This window comes from Antechinus flavipes, chromosome 6, assembly GCF_016432865.1.
Source record: "Antechinus flavipes isolate AdamAnt ecotype Samford, QLD, Australia chromosome 6, AdamAnt_v2, whole genome shotgun sequence".
In the NCBI taxonomy this organism is placed as follows: domain Eukaryota; kingdom Metazoa; phylum Chordata; class Mammalia; order Dasyuromorphia; family Dasyuridae; genus Antechinus; species Antechinus flavipes.
In genome coordinates, this window is record NC_067403.1 from 150,634,008 (window position 1) to 150,655,807 (window position 21,800).

The 21,800-nt window shown below is 36.2% G+C and overlaps 1 protein-coding gene across 1 annotated transcript; it reads right to left on the minus strand.

Moving 5' to 3' along the window:
- Window positions 1-227: 227 nt before the first annotated feature.
- On the minus strand, window positions 228-21,503 carry LOC127541245 (alcohol dehydrogenase class-3). Its single transcript, XM_051966484.1, has 9 exons — window positions 21,172-21,503; window positions 15,414-15,515; window positions 13,363-13,504; window positions 12,680-12,767; window positions 11,023-11,242; window positions 10,548-10,808; window positions 9,256-9,391; window positions 4,557-4,695; window positions 228-3,856 (listed from the first exon to the last, which is right to left on the minus strand). Exons 1-9 carry the CDS (start codon window positions 21,181-21,183, stop codon window positions 3,832-3,834), a joined length of 1,125 nt encoding a protein of 374 aa, XP_051822444.1. The 5' UTR covers window positions 21,184-21,503; the 3' UTR covers window positions 228-3,831.
- Between the last annotated feature and the right edge of the window lie 297 nt (window positions 21,504-21,800).

Genomic DNA, 21,800 nt, shown 5'->3' on the forward strand with positions numbered 1-21,800 from the left:
AGAAGGTAGATTTTTGAAGAAAAAATTAATTACAAAGATAAAAAGACATTTAATGGCATTATATTAGCGAGTAACATGTTTGTAGGGACAAAACACAAAGTATGCTTCTATTTTAATATTGGAAAATGATGGTAACATCAACCAGTCAATAAACATTTATTAAGCATCAACTATTTGCCAGGCACTGCCCTGAGCACTGTAATAAATGCAAAGTCCAAGAGACATAATTTCTGGGTAATTAACAATAAATTTATTAATTATGGCTAGTAAATAATTAATAGATTGAGATCAGTGGTTTTCTTTCATAAACCAATGATAACCCTGAGGGAGAGGGAAAGACACTGAAGATTTAAATATTCTTGGAGACTGAGTGTTCCTGACAGCAATGAATTCTGGTTAACAATTAATGAAAGAATGAATATTATAATGAAGTGGGATTATTCTAATGAGGGGTAAGGGGAATCTTGACTTTGCTTATGTCACTTTTGTATAGACTTATTTCCACATTCAGCGCTCTGTATGAACAATCTCTACAAAAGCATCTATTCTCCATCCATACCACTTTGGCAGTTGAACAATGGGCCAGAATTCCCTAAGATGGTTTTTACCCTTTAATCAGAACTAAGCTTTTCCATTTGGATGGGGTCTTGCCCAAGATTTAATCCAATCTCATCATCAGCCTGTCCTTCAGAGGTTGCTTTGACTTAGTAATTAAATGAGGAAATCGAAAAGGAGAACCTGGATCTCCTCCAATATTAACTGATTAATCATTTCTCTCAGCTCTAGGGATATAAAGAACAGAGGAAAATAGTCCCTCTTCTCAAAGAACTCTAATGGGGGAGGCAAGAGTACAAATAATTTTGTATAAACAGGCTATATATAGTCTAAATTGGAAATAACCAACTAATGAGTAATGATACTTGAATTGAGATCACAAAAGACTTCCTAGAGAAATTGGGATTTTATATGGGACTTGAAGGAAGCTATGGAAGTCCAGGAGGTGGAGATAAGGAGGGAGAACATGTAGGTGGGTAAAGGGGGACAGCCAATGAAAACTCTGAGTCTGAAAAAGGAGTATCTTAAGAAATAGAAAGGAAATCTCAGGATTCACAGGGGTTTAAGTTAAGAGGTAAGAAGACTGGAAAGGTGCGAAGAGCACCTCATAAAAGACTTTGTCAAAAATCAGGATTTTATATATTTTATTCCTGAAGGTGATTGGATACTACTTGGATTGTGTGTTTGTGTGTGTGTGTGAGTATGAAGTGAGGAGAGAGTTGAGGCAAGTTGACACACTAGCACCCTATTGCAGTGGCTCAGGTTATGGGAACCTGCATCAAGGCAGAAGGAAGAAGATACTTTTGAGAAATGTTAATAAAGTATAAATTGACAGCCCTTGGTGTGGGGGGTGAGAGTGAGGATCCAGAATCACATCTGGATGACTGGGAAGTTGGTGGTATATCTGAAGTTTGGGAAAAAATTATAAAACTGAAACAGAAGACAATTTGGAGGCACTAGTTACTATATTATTGCAAATAATATAATAAAGCAGTCTATGACTGCTTCTTATTTAGGGGTATTTTGTGTGTGTATGGATTTTTCTGTCTTGAAGAGCTCCATGTTCCCTCGTAACCTTATTCTTTCTCAAGGCAGCTTTCTTTGAGTTCCTCACAAACCAGTCAATTTCCCATCTCCATACCTTTGTACTGGTCATTCCCAAATGCACAATGCATTCCCTAGAATGAATCTCCTTGTTATCTCTGACTGGCAGAATCTCTTTTCTCTTCCAAGGTGCATTCTAGTACTAACTTGTACCTAAAGCTATCCTGATCCCCCAGCTCTTAGCATTCTTTTGCCCTAAATTTATTCCATATATACTTATATATGTATGCTTTCTCCCCAATAGAACAAAAGCTTCTTAAGAATAGGAATTATTTATCTTTGTATCTTCAGTATCTAGGAAAGCCTAACATATACAAAGTACTTTTTTCATTGCTTGATCTTGAAACGTGGGCTAGGCAGGAGACTTAGATTCTTATAGCTCTCTGCTCAACCAAGAGATTCAATTTTAGCCAAACTAGTCTAACAGGACTTTGGGAAGTGTTTTTTTTTTTTTTTTTTTTAAAGTTATTGGTCCATCGTGTGTTTATTTTAGCCTTCTCATAAACTTTAGCCCTGGGCATATGTAAATACATTTTAAATATATTTTTATATATTTAATAAATTTTAAAGTTTATTATCTTTTATTTTTGTCAGAAATTGTTGAATCAAACTTCTTAATAAAATATAATGATCTGAATGAGCTAATTTTTATTTTCATGAATGATTTGCATATTTGCCTTTGAATTAACACTCCTCCCATAGAACCAACATTTGTTTTAATTCAGCATAACTGAAAAATTCTTCTATTTTGAGAGAACGGCTTGCAAGTATACCAGCTATTGAGTACCATCTGCATCCTTACAAATTCTTAATTAAAAAAAAAAAAGCCAAATCAAGTTTGTGAGCCTTGGGAAACATATATCAAAGGAACACAGTCACCAGGAATATTTTTAATGAGTCTAGTAGAAAATGCCTTCATATATTTTAAAAGAAGAGTCTTGCTAAGGACTTGAGAAGGCCCTTTTTCACCAATCTTAGGAAAGTCAGACTAGGAAAAGAAGTTCTCTGCTATTGATCTTGGGGGACCATATCTCAAAAGCTGGTATGGTCCCATGTTGGTAGTGGTTAGGTCACTTGGATACCTTCATTAACTTAAGTGGTAACTTTAGTCCCTGCTATAAGCTGTTGTTGTGACTTGGAAGTTAAAAATGCCTGGATTCAAATGCCAATTCAGATCCTTAATACCCATGGGAACATTAATCTCACTGTGTCTTAGTTTCCTCACATGTAAAAGGTGGCAGTTGGAATTGATGGCCTTCAAGGTCCCTTTCAGCTCTCTCATTTTTATTGGGGCTATCTTGGTCACTTTGCTCCCTTGACTTCACCCAATTTAAAAATTAAACTCATCAAAAGATCATATAATTATAAAGGGACCTTAGAGGTTATCTAGTCTAGCCCTGACATGACTTATCCAAGGTTAATAGCAAATACACTGGCAGAGGTGGGATTTGAACCCAGAATCTCCAACTCCATTGTGCCACTTTTGTATCTTCATTTGTAAAGAGATCAGAATTGGGCTAGATAATTTCTATGGCCCTTTCTAAATTTCTAAATAAGCAGGTGGTTCCATAGTGCATAGGGTGCCAGATTTGGAATTAGGAGGCCATCAAATACGGCCATACTTACTAGCTGTATATCCCTGGGTAAGTCACTTAACCTGTCTGCCTTAGTTTCCTAACTTACTTCTCAGGTTGTTGTGAGGATCAAATAAGATTATTTGTTAAGTGGCCTGTAAATTTTAAACTGCTACATAAATGCTAGTTATTACCACCATCATTATTATTATTTGTAATTTATAATCAAAGAATCGCTGGAAACACTGTCAGCAGCAAAATTTCCAACTTTTAAGGCTGCCTCTCTATACACTAGACTACAATGTCTCCTTTAGCAAAATATGAGAAAAAAAACAAAGCTTTTATAAAAACAGCAGTGGAGAAATCATTTTATCTCAAGGCAACCTATAATTAGATCAATAAAAATCCCTGTAGAGATTAGAAAATAGATCTGTGATCCTACTGACATTCAACAGTAATATCATGAATTATATAAAATTATTATTCACAAGATCAGATAACTAAAGCAGGAGGAAATGCTGGTCAGTCTTTAGCTTTATGTCTATTAATATAGAGAGGCTCAAGTAGCTTAGAGATGATCACATTCTGCTCTCAACATTTACATCTTCAACACACTTCGAATGCTAGAAAAAAGAAACAATTCAGCATTATTGATCACAAATAAAAAAACATATTTCCCCTTCTCCCACACACTGAACTATTGAAATTGTCTTTAAAAGTGTTTGGTATTATAGTTCATAAACTACTGAAGATGAGAAATGTTATTTCCCTCCCCCAAATAATGAAGAGAAGGGCATGGAATAGAAGGCATTTTTGTTGCATAAAAAGAAAAGATGTAGCTGATGTAGAAATTTTGTCAGGTCAGTAATTTCTACAGACTAAAGCATCATCAATTTGGCCAAGTGATGTCTGTGGGTGCTTACTGGGAAGGGGAGGAGAGGGCAGACAGAAGGTGACAAAGGGGACAAAATTTTTAAAGGAATAAGAGAGCAAAGCACTTTCCTTAGGGGTCACCCGGGAGTAGGTATCCATGCTTAGTTTATCTACTCCTGTTTTATGCTCTTTCCATGTGGAGGATAAAAGATAGCAAGTTGTGATTTCCTCAGCTTATAGAAATGCCAGTAAAATATGACCCCCAAATTCTTAATCAATTACTTTTTTTTTAATGTAGGAAAGATTTATTTTACATTATTGCAAGAATGAGTGCTAGGCATTTTTGAAACTTCAAAGACATTATTTTATTTCCTATCCTGAACCTCAAGTCCCTCCCCTGACTCCCCATTAATTACTATATTTTGTGACTCAGCCACGGGGAACATTTACCTCTTTCCTGTGTGCATCAACTCAAAGGCTTCATTAATTTGTTCAAAAGGCAGGTTGTGAGTCACAAATTCATCAACTTTAATCTTCTTTGACATGTATTCCGACACCAATTTTGGAACACTTTCTACACTTTTCCATCCTAATAGTAACCAAAAGAGAAATGAAATGATTGAATTCAAGTGAACTCTGGATAGGGAAAGATGGTTTGTGTATACAGGCAGTAGGAAACAGACCATTGGCTAGCAGAACAAATCTTTTCCTTTAATGGACTTCAAAATTTACCAAAATGTCTTAACATTTCAAAGAATTCTAAAACCTCAGAGGCAAACAGACAAACCCACATCTGAACAAAACCTCTCTGTAACACTAATAATCAACAAGTGGTCAGCCATTGTCCACATTAAGACTTTTCTGATTTTAAAACACTGTCTCCTGAGACATAGTTCTAATTTTCTTATTGACCTAAAATCTGCCTCTCCCTGTTGGCTTTTTACCATTTGGAAATAGCAAAATAAGAAATCTGGATTCCATGTTACAACTTTGGATGCAATCTCCAAACAACCTTTCTCTACCCCGAGTTTTTTCTTCTGCAAGTTTTTCTTATGCTTTAAGAAAAACAGGATTCCCCATTCACTGAGGGCTTTCAGAGACTACTTCTAGGAGATGAGGAAAAAAGGATTATTTTCTGAGAATGGATTTGATTAGTTTGACCAGTTTTTTTTTTTCTATTTAAGTCTTCCTACTTCTGAATTTCTGGGTTTCTCATCAAGGCTGAACACCCTCAGTTCCTTCAACTGATCCTCTTTTGACAAAATTCCAAGTCCCTTCACCATTATTAGAATGTCAACTCCTTGAGTGTAGGGATTGCTTCTTTTTTGTCATTGTTATCACCAGCTTCTAGAACAGTGTGCCTTGTAAATAAGCAGCCTTTAACAAAAAATGGCTGGATTAATAACTCTCTTCTCAATAGCATACTTTAAATATGGTCTGCTTAGGACAAAACATAGCTGGATTATCGCCTTGCTCCTATGGGACACTATGCCATATCAAGAAAACATTAGCATTTTTGACTGCCACAAATAAAAGAAGTAGTTGATGAAAAGGGAGAATGATCTGAGATTTTTATTCAACTGATGTCTGGATAGCCTGAGAGGATTCTTAAATAATCTAAGGGGTGTGTGTGTGTGTGTGTGTGGAATTTAAGGGGGGGGGCAATTAAAATAATGAAATGGAGGGAAAAGGACTTAAAACTTAGTGGATGTCCATTATCTGAGATTAAATGAACAAATTATGGTATTATGAAGATAAATGAAATTATTGTAGTAAGAAATGATGAAATAAATAGTTTTGGAGTAACCTTGTCAGATTTGTAGACACTGATAACAGAGTGAATTTCAGGAAGCAGAAGAACAATTCGTACAGTAACCACAGCACTGTAAAAATGATTTTGAATAATTTAAAATATCTCAAAAATAGTTCTGAAAGATTTGAGAACTCTGATCAACATAACAATCTGCCACGACTCCAGATGACCAAGGCATGCTTGCTTCTTAATAATGCGATGATAGATTGTCAGTCAGCCTGAATTTTATTAAAGTACCTACTTTGTGTGTCAAACATTGTGTGCTAAGAGCTGCAGATACATAGAAAAGCAAAAGCTCTACTCTCAAGGAGCTCTCAGTCTAATGGATGAGACAATGTACAAACAAATAAGTCCAAACAAGACACAGAAAGGATAAATTGGAGGTAGTCTCAGAGGGAAGGCACTAGGTCTAAGGAGAGGTGGGGAAGTCTTTTTGTAGAAGGTGGGACTTTGGCTGAGACTTGTGAGAAGTCAGGGAAGGTAAGTGGGGCAGTGATGTCCAGAGCTAAGAAACAGAGTTGTTTGTAGAACTGCCAGGAGTTAGGATTACATGGAGGAGAGTAAGGTAAAAACTACTAGAAAGGTAGATTGGGGGGGGGGGGGGTAAATTACAAAAAAGCTCTGATTATAAAACAGAAAAGATATTTGATCCTGGAGGTGTTAGGGAGGCAACGGCGTTTTGGAGTTTACTGCCATCAGCAAAGTGATGGCTATTTCTGAAGCCAGCAGGCCTTAGACATAGTCACAATCATGACCAAAATCAGTTGACTTCTTCCATTTTTACCTTTTCTGCAAAGAACCTGAAAGGGCAGCTAGACAGTGCAGTGAACAGAGTGCTGGGAGTGGAGTCAGTTAATACTCATCTTCTTGAGTTCAAATCTGGCCTCAAACACTGTGACTCAGTTTCCTGATCTGTGAAATTAGCTGAAGGAGGAAATGGCAAACCATTCCATTATCTTTGCCAAGAAAACCCCAAATGGAGTCCCAAAGAGTTGGATACACTAAAAGAAGCATGGTCGCAGAAGTTAGAAATGGCATGTAAATCTAATTACTGTGTAAGAGGTAGGTAGTCTCCTTTTGCAAAGGAACAAACTTTGCTTATAGAAGAAACTTGAGCAAAGTCTCACAAGTAGTAATTGTCAGAATCAAAAACTGCAACTTGACAGAAGAACATTTTGTAACAAAACTATCTTCATAATAATATCAAAATATTTACCATTTAAGTATGGTAAATATCAGTATATATAACCAACTCAACCAAGGTGGGTCCTAAATAATTGTGTGAAGGAGTCCTGAAACCAAAAAGTTGGAAACCAATAATCTAGACAACCTAAGATTATAAACTAGAAAGAAGGTACCAACCTCTATTGGCATAGGGAGTTTCTTCAACCAATGAATTCAGAGCTCTAGTCCCTTAGCCCTATTCTCCTAGTTTTTGAAATTATATATAATACAATTATGAAAATCTTTGAACTGATTTATGGTAACATTTTCAGGATATATTTCCACAACAGAACTAGTAGTTCAAAGGGTAGGATTATCTTGGCAATTTTTATTATTATTGCCATACTTTGCAAAAAGATTTGACAAGTTCGTAAATCCACCAAAATGATGAGTAAATCTGTTCCTCTATAATCCCCTTAGTACTGAGTTTCACTACATTTAAGTATTTTTTGCTGATACATTTCAAGATGGTTTTAATATATAACTCTTGATTATTGGGGAAGTTGGGAATTTTTCAAGTGATTATTAACAATTTATTTTTTCTTTTTTGAAAGCTGTTCATACCCTTTGACCATTTATTCACCAAGGCTTGGTGAATTTTTTAACATTATTATTGTAGATGTCAAAGTCTATCATTTACCACCAATTTTCCTTTTTTTTTTTTGCTGAGGCAATTGGGGTTAAGTGACTTGTCCCAGGGTCTGAGATTACATTTGAACTCAGGTCCTCTTGACTTTAGGGCTGGTGCTCTATCCACTGCGCCACCTAGCTGCCCCCTATTTAAAAAAAAAATTTGTTTTTATTCTGAGTAGCCAAATATTTCTTTTTTCCTTAATAAGGCTCCCTATTTTTGAATCAAAAAATGTTTCCCCATGACTGAGATGCTGTAGCAGTCTATTTTCTTCTACATTTTTAATAATTTTTGTTTAAATCTATTATCAAGCTGGTCTTTAATAAGGCAACTTATTCTTGACAATCCTTTTCCCAGATTTTATTTTCTAAAGGATTATCTATCAGGCACTAACCATTTATGATATATTTGTTTGGATGCTGGCTTTATCTATTCTAATCAGTTGATGTTTTGGCCCAGCACTAAATAGTTTTTTTTAATTATAACTTTTTATTTACAAATCATATGCATGGGTAATTTTACAGCATCGACAATTGCCAAACCTTTTGTTCCAATTTTTCCCCTCCTTCCTCCCATCCCCTCCCCCAGATAGTAAGTTGACCAATACATGTAAAATATGCTAAAGTATAAATTAAATACAATATAAGTATACATGTCCAAACAGTTATTTCAGCACCATATAGTTCTGAGGTTTAAAATTCTATAATATGCTTTAAGTGAGGAATTCAAGACCGTTTTAAACAGCTTTTCCTTCAATGTTTCTTTTCTTTTTTTTTTTTTTAAAGGGCATATATTTTAAAAAATTCATTGGATACAAGTATTTCCATAACATAGCATAATAAAAAAGATGACTGCACATGAAAATGAAGATCTGTTATATGTACAACTCTTTTTAACATAATTATATATTATATATAAAATTCCTTTTAAATATACAGCAATTATCATATAAATGTATCTTTTTCATTCTCCCTCTTTCTTCCCCTCCCCACTCTAGAAATAGTTACTATTAGACACAAATAGGTACATGTGTATATACATAATATGTAAGTATGCATGCATGCAAGTATATATAAATATGAATGTGATTATTCTATATTTCTAATTACCAGTTCTTTCTCTAGATACAAATAACATCTTTCTCCACACGTCCTTTACAGTTAATTTGGCTACTTATAATAGTCAAAATGTCTTATTTGGTCAAAGTCATTCTTAAAAAATATTTTTGCTTGATTTTCCATATAAACTTCATTATGCTTTTGTGTAGTTTTACAAAGTGAATGTTTGGTATTTTCATTGATATTGCATTAAATTAAAAAAAAAAAAGATTTAGTGTGTTTAGGCTGGTGTTAAATTTGCACATATAAAGTGAGAGTGGGGAAAGGTGATTTCTAAAGCATGCTTGTTAATGGATGTAAACGATTCTGGGATTAAATTTTGATATGGCAAGTACTCAAAATGGGTTCATAGAAATGGATTACCTCCAAAGGCTGTCCCTTTCCAAGTACGGCCCGTTACCAGCTGAAATGGACGAGTGGAGATCTCCTGACCTGAAGCAGCTACGCCAACCACCACACTGACTCCCCATCCTTTGTGGCAAGCTTCCAAGGCTGCTCTCTGGAGATCCAGAAGTAGAGACGCAAAGTAGAGTAGGAAATGAAGTGATATACACAGTGAGGAATTTCAGAAACTTGCAGGAGTTATATGTTATGGGATGGGGTAAGGAGGACCTCTATTGAAGAAGATAAGTCTTTTTTTTTTTTTTAAATTAAAAAAAAAAAAAACCCTTAAAACATGTTTTAAAAAAACAAACAGCCCTTCAAAACCCATTAGATATTCATTACTTTAAAATATAATTTCTTAATTCAAATGAAGTAGTCTAGCACTGATTCACAACCTATAATACTGAAGTTTTACTGCGTGTTAAAAATGATTTTAAAAAGACAAAAAACAGCAAAAAACCACCCTGAAAAACTCAACCTCACTTCTCTTCTACCTTTCTCATTTAAAAATTTTACCTTGAATCCCTAAAAGCTTGTCACTTATTTAACAAGTATGTTAGAGCACTGAGTTAAGCAAGGGTTAGTTGACTATTCCTAGTTAGTTTGTTTTTAAGTTTGTTTCAATCTTGGTCTACCATATATGTGCACATATTTATACATATATGCACATATTTCTATGTACTTTATACACATATACAATACTTAATATTTATATATTTATTATATCATATTATATACTATTATCTTAAAGTTGTTTGAGTCATTTTAGGTACAAGGAAATATTTTCTTTAACTATTCTTTCTTACTTCTTTATCATTAACTACAGTGACTCAAATCATTAAAAGTCTATTTAATTGTAATATGGGATTATCTTCTTATATATATATATATTATATATATTTGTAATATATCAATATAATCCAACATCTTACAGCATGTCTGGCACATAGTAGATTTATGCTTATTGATAAATAGATCAATAACAACTAGCATTTAAATAACATCTTAAAGTATGGAAAATATTTTATAAACATTGTCTCAATTGAGCCTGAGAGACAGGTACCATGGGTATGTATGTCTCCATTTTATCAATGAAGGTTAAAAAATTAAATGACTTGCCCAAGATTTATGAAAAATATTGGGGGTGGGATGTAGCTTATTTGAAGTCTGACACTCTAATCTCACTATCTGAATTATTAAGGAAGCAATATAAAAACAAACAAAAACTTCACTACCATATAACAAGAGAAAATGAAGATAAACACACTTACCATGACTCCAACATTACCAATACATTCAAAAGAAAAATCAACTCCACCATCAGTCATTTCTACCAGCACTTCCTGGATTGGCTTCTTAAAATCTTGAGGGTTAATACATTCGGTGGCTCCAAACTCCTTAGCCTTTGCAAATTTGTCTTTGTTGATATCTATCCCAATGATGCGGGAAGCCCCTGCCACCTTGCAGCCCATGATCACAGCCAAGCCAACACCTCCCAGGCCAAAGATGGCACACGTAGAGCCAGGCTCCACCTGGATGAACAAGAGATCTCGTGAGAGCCCATATAAATTTAAACCACCAGCTTTCAAAACAAGTCAAGCCAGCTTTATCTTTATTGATAGGCACAGTAATGTCCCCAGTGGGATATATCTCTTTTAAAATGCTGGGCATGGCACAAAATTGACCAGGCTAAAAGGCAACATTTTTTTTTTTTGGATGAGAAATTAAGACGGACCATCCTCTTACCTTGGCAGTGTTGATAGCAGCACCATAACCAGTTGAAATGCCACAACCCAGCAGGCAAACTTTATCCAGAGGTGCCAAAGGATCAATTTTAGCCACAGAAATATCAGCCACCACTGTGTATTCAGAAAATGTGCTGGTCCCCATGAAATGAAAAATTTGCTTCCCTTTACAGGTAAACCGGCTTGTATTATCAGGCATCAATCCTTTCCCTTGGGTAACTCTAAAGAAAAGAAAAAGGAAAATAAAGGATAAAGCAAGATTTCATAAAATCCTTGAGAGATCAGGGAAAACATTTTAAAGAAGCCATAGAATCGTTAGATCTAGAAGAAAACTTGTCATCTGGTCCATTGTCTTCATTTTAAAGAGAAGAAAACAGGCCAAAAAAAGTAAAAGTGATTGTAGGATCTCAGATCTACTTAGTGACTGAAGTGGGACTAGAATCTAAGTTTTTGACTTGTTGAATCTGGACTTGTCCTAAGAACAACATGACTGAGGCCAATTTTCCAAAATATTAACAAATCTTAATTTACTACACAGGGGATCATAATCATGCAATGTACCATGCACTAAAGAAAACCTAGGGAAAAAATATAGAATTCTACACTTCAACATTTACTGATCATCTGTTATGTACTGGGCATTGTCTTAGTTGCTGGGCAAAGATAAAAAAAGACAATCTCCATCCCTTGCTCTCAAGGTGGGAGATGAAATAATGATTTTTTTTTTTTAAATTAAAGCTTTTTATTTTCAAAATATATACATGGATAATTTTCAAGATTCATCCTTACAAAACTTTGTGTTCTAATTTTTTTCCCCTGCTTTCTCCTCACCCTTACCCCTAGACCACAATATATGTTTAACATGTGCAATTCTTCCTTACATAGAGATGAAATAGTATGTATGAGGAATAACAAAGTTGTTCAGTTTGGCTAGAATGCAGAGTGTATAAAGGGCAGCCACTGTTACTATTAAACAAAGATCAAACCCCAAGGAGCCCATTAATAGATTTAAGAGAGACCTGGATGGGGGAAAAAATTACTATTTTCATTTCAATATAAATGATTTGCTTTTGTAATTTTATGTATCTTTTTTTTTTTTGGGGGGGGAGGAGATTAAGTGACTTGCTTAAGGTCATGTATGTGTTTGAAGCTGAATTTGAACTCAGTCCTCATGACTCCAGGGCTGATGGTTTATTTATTGTGCCACCTAGTCATTTATGCATCTTATTTTATGCATATAAATACATTATTTTGAGAAGGGGTCCATAGGGCTTCCTGAAGTTCCAGAAGGTTTATGGCATAAAAAAAGTTAAGAACCTATAAGTAGCTCAGAGCAGGTGCCGATCAGCATTGGTAGTAGCTTTCTCATAAGGTAGTCTCTGTTTCCTATGCTGATGAAATGATAGCTTTTGAACATAAAAGGTAATCAATAAAATCGATTGATCTAAATTTCTAAATTTTCAATGGACAAAAAGCCTAATGAGACAAATTTCAGTTCAAATAAATCTTAGAACAAAATTATCATAATACATTAAACAGTCATAAGAGTTAAACAGAAAATTAATTTTATTACTATTTAGAAGCAACCAAATGGTTCCTTGTTGGGGATTTTTTGTGTGCATTCATTAAAAATATACATAAACTGTAATGATACCAACCTTATCTTCTGGCAAAGGTTTGTTTTAGGATTCCTACAAAATTTGCATTCTCCACACTGTGGGATATAAAGTGGGATGACAGTGTCACCTGGGAAACAGATGGAAACAATAAGCATTTTTAATGGAGAGATTCTATTTCCTAATAAAAAATGTTGCAGCATTTATTAAAGTTTAAAGAAAAAAAACATTACTGTCTCAATATTTCATTTAATTTTGGCTGGACTGAAAAAAAGAAAAGGATTTGAGAAAAGAAGTCAAAACCAACAATGTTAAGTGCTTGATATGCATCATAACCTTCCTCTTCTTTCTCCTTTTCCTCCCATGTACTAAATGTGCTGTTTTTTTATCTCTGTAATAATCTCAGGACAGAGACTTCAGAACACTGACAATAAAAAAGTTAATTTTGGTAAAGCATCTTTTTTTTTTTTAAGTCAGCTATTAATAAGTTTTTAAACAAGAACAACAAAGCTGGTTTAGGGTCTTCAAACGATTTCAGAGAAGCAGTGGTCTATGAAATCAGAGAACAAAAAGCCTTGTATTTGCCAAATGAAGAGTGAGATCAATTTTGACAAGTCACTGAGCAGGCAATCTCTTGTTCAATGAATGGTGTAAGCAGCTGATTGTAGAAGTGATTTTCTTATAGCAACAAGCCAAGGAATTCAAGTATCTAATCACGAGTCTACCTGGTTGGAGCTTAGTTACTCCTTCACCAACACTCTCCACGATTCCAGCTCCTTCGTGTCCCAAAATCACTGGAAAACACCCTTCTGGATCTGCCCCACTCAGAGTATAAGCATCAGTATGGCAAACAGCAGTGGCAAGAATCTATCAGGATATTCAGAGAAACAGAATGTGGATAAGTCTATGCATGTGTGTAGGCAACTCAGAATACATATAAAGAAAGATGTTGCCTTGATTTTTATCATATTCTTAGGGCCAAAGAGGCCTTTAAAGACTATTAAATCTAGCATCTTCATTTTACAGGTGAGAAAATGGAGATGTGGAGTCGTCAAGGTTTCACAAATATTAAGTAACTGGTTCCTCTGGAATTATTGCTCTACTTCCTTTTTTTTTTTTTTTTTTTTTTTTTTTTTAACAGTATGTAAGTCCCTTCAGAGCAGGAATTATTTCATTTTTTTCCCTTTATTTCTCCAGCTCTATCCATGTGCTACTCAGCTGCCCCAACCCATGCTCTTTTAAAATGAAAGAAAAATCTTTTATTTGGCAATTCTCATGAGAAACAAGTGTGTCCACTGGTGAGACACCCATAGAATACTGAGGTGGGAGTAAGCTTTCTACATTAGTTCTGTTCCTTACCCCTCCCTTCAAAGTGTGGAGGGGTTGGATTTACAATCTAAGTTAGTTACATTTGCTTGGATTTATAAACTTCTTTATTAGCCCATTCCACATGTCAAAAAGGCTTGTGACTGTCACTGTCCTTAGCTGGTTTGGAACTATTTAGGCTGGATCTCTCTCAAGGATTGTGTTGTTTAGCCAGTTCTTTGACTTACATAGTGATTGGCTGGAGATACCTTAACAAGATATTTCAATTCTCTCTTCATCCTGTTTTGATTATATCTGTAGAAATCTAACTTTTCATACTCCTCACATACACTATAATATTGAGAGAAGTGATTATTTTTCTATTTTATTAATAACCAATTATTAAATCAGGATTAAGAAAAACCTTTCTATTTCCTCATTCAAGGACTGATTAGTAGGTCATTCAGATAGTCTCAGAAGGACAAGGCTGATGATAGGTGAGATTGGCCTAGTTTTCAGGGTGTATGTTCCATGATCTTGGGTGGATCCCACCTAATTAGGGGTCCTTATTTTTGTTTATAGTGTAAACGGAATTTAATCTAGAGATTAGTCCCAAAGAACTGAGCCTATGGCCTTGTGTCTCTCCACAGTAGTCTAGAAGAACTCAGTTTACAAAAGAGAAAACCAATTAGAGTGGCCTGGATAGAGATGGATTCTCCTGTCCAGATTGCTGGAGGCAGCCCAGGCTCATGATCAAGCCATGTTTTCAGCAGGAGGAGCTGAAGGTGGGAGGTTTTAGCTCACATCCTCATTTGGAAGTCCATCCCTTCATTAATTGTTCACCAATTAGGGTTGATTTTTTACCTGTCAGGGTAACAGAAAATAAACCTTCCCCTTCTAAAAGTACTTCAGCATTTAGGGATCTCTATGGTTTTGTCTTTGATTACTGAGAGAGATCACTAATCATCAATTTATAACCAACTAGCCTAATTAGCAAATTGATTATTTATTACCCAGAAACTGCCTGGGGCTTTTAAATCACTCAACATGTATGTTATGTTTTTTATATAAATATATGTAAATACCAAGGGCAGCAGATTGGGCCAATGATAGCACAGAAGATGATTTTGAATATTGTAGTAAAAGATAAAGACACTTGTGCCTTGGATAGGGCCTAGCTTGTTCCCTCCTCTGGCTGTCTGCTCTGACTCCAGAGAGTAAATTTTTCTTACAACCACCACAAGAAATAAATAAGCTGTAGGAAGTCAGTATTCCATGTGGGCAGATCTAATTAGCAGCCCTATAGGAAGAGAAAAGGGAAAAAAACAAATGTTTTGTTGATCCCCAAGATAAACTACTTTCCTTGTTTTATCTCCCAATTCTGTCCTCTGAAGAGCTCTCAACTCAATCACTTATCCAGAAAACTTGGGCCAAGGACCAAACTTTGCCAGTGACTTAGATATGTAATTACCTTAATTCGAACTTCATGAGCTCTTGGTGGTGCAACTTCGATTTCCTCTATAGAAAGAGGTTTGCCAGCTTCCCAGGCCACAGCAGCCTTGCATTTTATAACCTAGAATAAGGAAGAAAGGGAAAGCTTTTATTCTCTTGAACAACGGAGGGCCTAGAGAAGACAAAAAAAGTTTCACTTGCCTTCCAGAGAAGTGAGAGGCTACTAAGATAGAACTGTTGTTTGTCCTTCGTTCTGGAAGAGAACCAGTGACATCAGGAAGGTGACATGCAAGTGAAGTGGATTTAAGTCAAATAGGGGTATGCAAAGTCACCAGCCAAATATCTCCTCTGGAGGCAAGATATAGATGAAGATGACTAGGGATGGCCCTGATGGAGTGAGACCATCATCTTCATAAGCTAGGGGTCCTCAAACTTTTTAAATAGGGGGCCAGTTCACTGTCCCTCAGACTGTTGGAGGGCCGGACTATAGTAAAAACAAAAACTTTGTTTTGTGGTCCTTTAAATAAAGAAATTTCATAGCCCTAGGTGAGGGGGATAATCGTCCTCAGCTGCTGCATCTGGCCCGCGGGCCGTAGTTTAAGGACCCCTGATAAGGTCTTTCCCAGTTTTCAGTTTTTCTGAGACAATATCCATTTAAGGCTAGGTAGGAAATAAGGCAAAAGAGAACCGCTTTTGCTGTATATGGCATCAGAAAAGATTTATGTATTGATGTTTTTCTTTACAAAAGAGGGCTTAATATGGTAGGAAATTATTTTGATGTAAAGACAAAAGGCCTCAATAAAATACAAATCAAAACTGTGATGAATTTGGAAATTACTGATAATTGTCTATGAACACTAATCCTTAGAAAATAAACCACAGATTCACAAGTAACTTGGATATCACTGAATAAATAAAGAATAAAGAAAAAGGAAATAAGCTTGTGGTCAGCTTATCAGCAAACAAAAACATCTTTTAACGAAATTTTCATTAAAAACAAAGTATTAAATCTGACAGGTTTTGAATATCTATGCTAGGGTTCTTTGTCATTTCAGAAGGATGTATGCTCCAAAGGAAAATCCCAGAGGAGGATTCCTGAATGCCTGCCTAAAAACAACTGTGTCTGGGGATAAGCATAATGGCACACACAAACATGCTTCAGAAACATAACACATATTATTTACTGCATATCTAAAGCAAAAACAATGTCCCAAACTGGAAACTCAAAGCTACAAAGTCTATATGGTATTTATGCTCTACTCCCTTCCCAACCAAATTAATGCTACATTTTCCTTGGAAGTGGCTGTCTATCGACTTCCCTAAGGTTGCACTTACTCTCTCAGTGATTTCCCAGATTTATAGTCCTTTCTCTGGTTACCACTATTTAATATGTAAGTTGTTTCCTTCTACTTAATAAAACATAAACTCCTAAGGGGTAGGGAATGTTTCACTTTACAATTTGTATTCCTGGCACTTAACACAGCGCCAGTATGTAGTAAGTGATGGGATGGATGGATCCTAGCAAAATATTATGTCTCTGTAACCCAGTATCTAAGTGTGTCCCAGTGAGGAGCAAGCTGACCCTGTAGAATTATCTTGTACTGACATTATTATGTACAGAAAGAGCTATCCTGTAGTGATGCCCACCATTATCTCATACAATTTGGAGGTTAAGCTAGAGTTGTCAGCTTCCCTGAGGCTATTTTGAATAAATAGGAAGACCACAACCACCAGTGGATTTACTAACATACACAATTAGCATACTTTCCTAATATAAGGACCCACAACTAGCTCCTGATTAATTTTGAGTTCATTAGGAACTTTACTTGCTTTATGGTATTATAATAAAGCTTTGCCCCTTAATCTAGAAATAGCCTGAGCCTGTGAATTCATCCTGGATGACTCCCCACTTTCATTACTTGTATTTTTGTGACCGATTGGACCTCATTAGTGAGCACTTATTAAATGCTTTCTCATTCATTTATTTAGTTCAATGATTTTGCATTCAACTTAGGTTGTGGTTATCAGTATGATTGAATATAAGTATAAGGCTTTCCCTTGGCTGACAGTGCATCATATAGTAATTGGTAGAAACCTAATCTTAGGAAGACTGTGACTTTCTCCTCCATTGTCCAGGAGTTTCCAAAACTTTAGAACAAATAATAACAGCAGCAAGAAAAAGTGAATTTCAAAATCAGGTACTTTTGGGTATTTTCCTTCCTAGAAAATAGTCACTGCCTTACATGGTTTAGGAATTCACTCACAGAAACCTAAAAATTAGCACAGAATTTAGAGTTTACTTGTTACCTTTGCCTAAAATTTAAGTTTTTTTGAGTTATTTCAAAAAGGCTTCATTTTCCCCCTCTCAATGATGATAGTTTTAGGAAAATAAACATACTGTCTTAAGTCTGTAAGGTCTGTTAAGAATGTTCAGCCCTTCAAAAATTTATGATACCACACTCAGCTACAAGTCAAGTTAGTACACCTTCCCTCCCTAGTCATTTTAGAGTTGGTCAATTCACTTAAAAATGTCCTTTCCCATTGATTCATTTGCCCCTTTGTCTTATCCTGGCTCATGTTCTGTTATATTTGATCCCTGAATTATCCCAATCATGTGCTTTCTTGGTACCTTATAGCTGAACATAACTGGAGGTCACATGATCTGAGTGGGTCCCCTACAAATTTGTCACTACGTACATTGGTAATGTACAAATATTTTGTACTTATTTGTATACCCATTATATAATGCTTCAGTAGAATGTAATTTTATCAATTAAAGACTACCTTTATATCCCCATGTCTGGCACATGGTAGGTATTTTATAAACTTTCGCAGAATTAATTAAAAGAGGAATGGATGCCAGCTTATAAAGTTAAAAAAATTTTTTTTGAGTGACTTTTTTTCAAAACAGAACTCATCTACCTGAACCTCTAAACCTACCCCCCTTTTAAATTTCCATCTTTCTTTTTTCCAGCTTTAATTCTTTTTTTTTGTTTGTTTGTTTATTTTTCCCAATTAAATGTAGAGATAGTTTTGGATATTAATTTTTAAAAATGATTTTGAAAACTTTCCTTTTTCTGAAGAAATCACTTCTCACCTACCAAGTTCATGACCTTACTTTCTTGCTCTCATTGACCTCACACATCCAGTGTGTTGTCACATCCTGCTGTATCTGATGCTTTGTCTCTATTCCCAGAACTATTATTCTGGTATAAGACCTCATTCCCTCTCTTCTACAGACTGTTGTAAAAGCCAGTCCTAATGCTCTAACAAGATGATTTTTTTTTTTTCTCTCTTAAGCACAGCTCTGACTATGGTCATTCTGGTACTCAAACTCCAGTGATTACCTATATACTACCTATATATTACCTATATATACTATATATACCTATATTTTATTAACTAATTCCTATATTTGAAATTGCATTTTTTTTTTTTTTTAACCACCTGCATCCAAACTGCTTTCCAGCTTCATTATACATGACACTTTCTGCACTTTCTGGTCCAAATAAATTGGTCTTCTGGATCTCTCATGTTCCATTTCTCTCCCTGTCTTTAAACTGGATGTCCTCTTCTCCTCTCAATCCCTCCTTTCATCTGCTTTAAAGAATTCCTCTCTTTTTTTCAAGATATGCTCATGCATTATTTTTTCATGAAGCCTTTCCTGATCCCAACTGTTAATGGCCTCCCTCCCAAATATGCTTCTCTGTGTTTAAGCTATTTAACAGTAACTAAGAGTTATTTCATTCTTTTGTTGAGTGTTTAAAACACAAAAAGCCTTATTGAGTTCTCAATGATTATTTATGGAATATTTTGGAAAATTAGCAACTTGAGAGATGCAATGCAGATTTTTAATATTTTAATTACCATACTCTTGTCTTTTTCTGCATGACCATCACAAAATAGATGGGTTTTGGATATCTGGATAAACTCTTTGTTTCTAAAAGGAATCCCAGTAGGCTTGTCCCAAAATTTAGTCACTGGTGCCACCATTTGAAATGAATTCAATTTAGCATTTAAAGATACTCTTAGGTACTGACTGAACAAAATTCCAAAAAAAATTGAAATTGGCCCTACCCTAAAGGAACATCTGATCAGATAAATCCCAGGTTTGATGCACATATACTAGTTCTCCTAGTATTAGTCTTTAGAGTCATAGAATTTCTGGCCCTTTAAGGGAATATGAGAACAGAGTATCTCTCATTTTATGGAAAATGAAGTCCTAAAATAGGATGATCTATCCAAAATCATACAACTGGTTAATGACAGACTTTAACTAAAGCCCACTTACACTTACTCCTAATTCAGACCATGAAACTTTTAAGTTGTCTGAGACCACACGAGGGTTCAGGCAAAAGTCCTTTCCCTATGGATGCCTAGCACTGTTTGGATGTTATTGACTTGAGTTCAAGTCCCATCCAGTGCTGTATGGTAAGCAAAATCACTTAACCAGTTTCTTCCTTTGCTATATGGCTCAAAGACTCATTAAGAACTGAAAGGGATCTGAGGCTGTCTACCTAGAAGAGATTGGAAAGAATGCCCAAGGTAGGCTTTGAAGACAGATGCTTTGATGCCAAATCTGGTGATTTTTCTAACAAACTATTCACAGGACCATAATTTTGGAGTTGAAAAATTAGAGATTTGTAACACCTTTCAGGATAGTAAGATATACTCCAGGGCTTAAACTTTTTCCACTCTCAATCCCTTTTCACCAGAGAAATTTTTATCTGACCCTAAACATATAGGTATATAAAATAGGTATACAAATCAAACATATACGGATAATTTCAGGACTCCCATATTCAGTTAAGAGATGGGACCCATAATTTGAATAGCTTTGCTATACCTTACCTGTCCCACGAGAGTTATTGTGAAAGGTCTTTATAAATTATAAAGTCCCATAGAAATCCCAGCTATTACTATTAGTGATAAACTAATAAAGTCCTTTGGAATTTAAAGCCCTACTCCATCAGGCAACACAAGATTTAGAGCTGGAAGGAACCTTCTGCATCACCTAGTTCTGGGGCCCCATGTTTCAGATGAAGAAACTGAGGTTCAGAGGATAGGTTAAATTACTTGCCCAAGGCACATAGATTTTGAATCTGGGTCCGAGGACTTCAAAATCTGGACCATTTCTACTATGCAATGTAATTTATTACACATGATTCCCTTTCTGACAAAGTGGGAGGCTAGCTTTTTTCTTCAAATACAGGTTATCCCCATGCATGGGATATTCTTTTTTCACAACTGCCCCTCGGTCATTAGACCTTTTCAAAGCTCCCGGATAGAGTTACAATCCCTTTGGATATTTCCTTACATGCCTATTTGCTATTTTTACTTCCCTTCATAAGCTCTTAGAAAACAAAGAGTGCCTGTACCATATCGCCAAAGCTTAAAAAATGTTTGTGGACTGACACACAGTAAGCGCTTAGTGAATGCTCAATCTCTCCAGCTATTGTTCCATCTTGTTTCTCGGAAAAGCAGAAACTATGTAGCAGCTGCTCCAGAGCATCTCAAGCGCCCCGAGGCGCATGGCTCCCTAAAATCGGGGGCTGGAAGCCTTAGTCGGGGAAACGCTCCTGCCTCTTCTCCGCTGCCTCTTCCCTTCAGCCCCGCGGCCTCTTCCTTCACGCACCGCGAGCATCCAGGCCAAAGGCGAGGGGACGCCTGTAGCCGCTTCCCCTACTGCCCCGCTCGCTCGCGCACGCGACGGCCTCCCGGGAACCTTCCACAGGTCCTTGGCCCTAGCAGCACCGCGCACCTGTCGAACAAATTACCTGGCCAGCCATGTCTTCCTGTGTTCCACGCCGCAGAGCCGAGAGGTGCCCGGGAGTAGCGGCCGAATTCAGCTGGGCAGAGGCCGTGCGTACCCGGCCGCAGCGCCGCCCCTTGCGCAGCGTGGAGGCCGCCTCTCTCCTCCCCTTCCTACAGCTCCTGGGAGGGGGTGAATAGATCTATGGGTTGTTTCCTCTGCCTCTTCTGGGAGGAGGAAGAGGAACGTGAAATTTTATCTGCAGTATTGGGGACACCCGTCTGATTATTTTATAATTGTGCAACGAAGACCGGGTGAAATGCGTAACATTTCCATCAGTTTTGGGCTTCGGCCAGTAAATTATCAGATGAGTGCCCCAAATTCTTTTCTGCAAAAGCCAGCCTGTTTCCGGGGGGAGGGATTTACTCATTTACGGCTTGTGGAATTTTGATTGGTTTTGGGGTAATTTCGCCAAATTCTAAAGGTGATGTCTTTTGTCCTCTGGTCCAAAGGTGACCGCTGATGCAATAGGGTAATTGTCCACCCGCTCCTCAATTTACGGATCAAGATTAGGAGAAAATATTTATCGTAGGAGAAAGTTTCCAAACTTTCTGAAACGAAACCCTACCAATTTTTTTTTTTTTAAGAGCCATC

Coding starts and splice junctions, on each gene's coding strand:
- LOC127541245 (XM_051966484.1), bottom strand. Junction 12,768..13,362: donor AGTAACTAAGCTCCAACCAG/GTAGACTCGTGA, acceptor TCTGTTTCCCAG/GTGACACTGTCATCCCACTT. Junction 9,392..10,547: donor TTGGTAATGTTGGAGTCATG/GTAAGTGTGTTT, acceptor CTGGATCTCCAG/AGAGCAGCCTTGGAAGCTTG.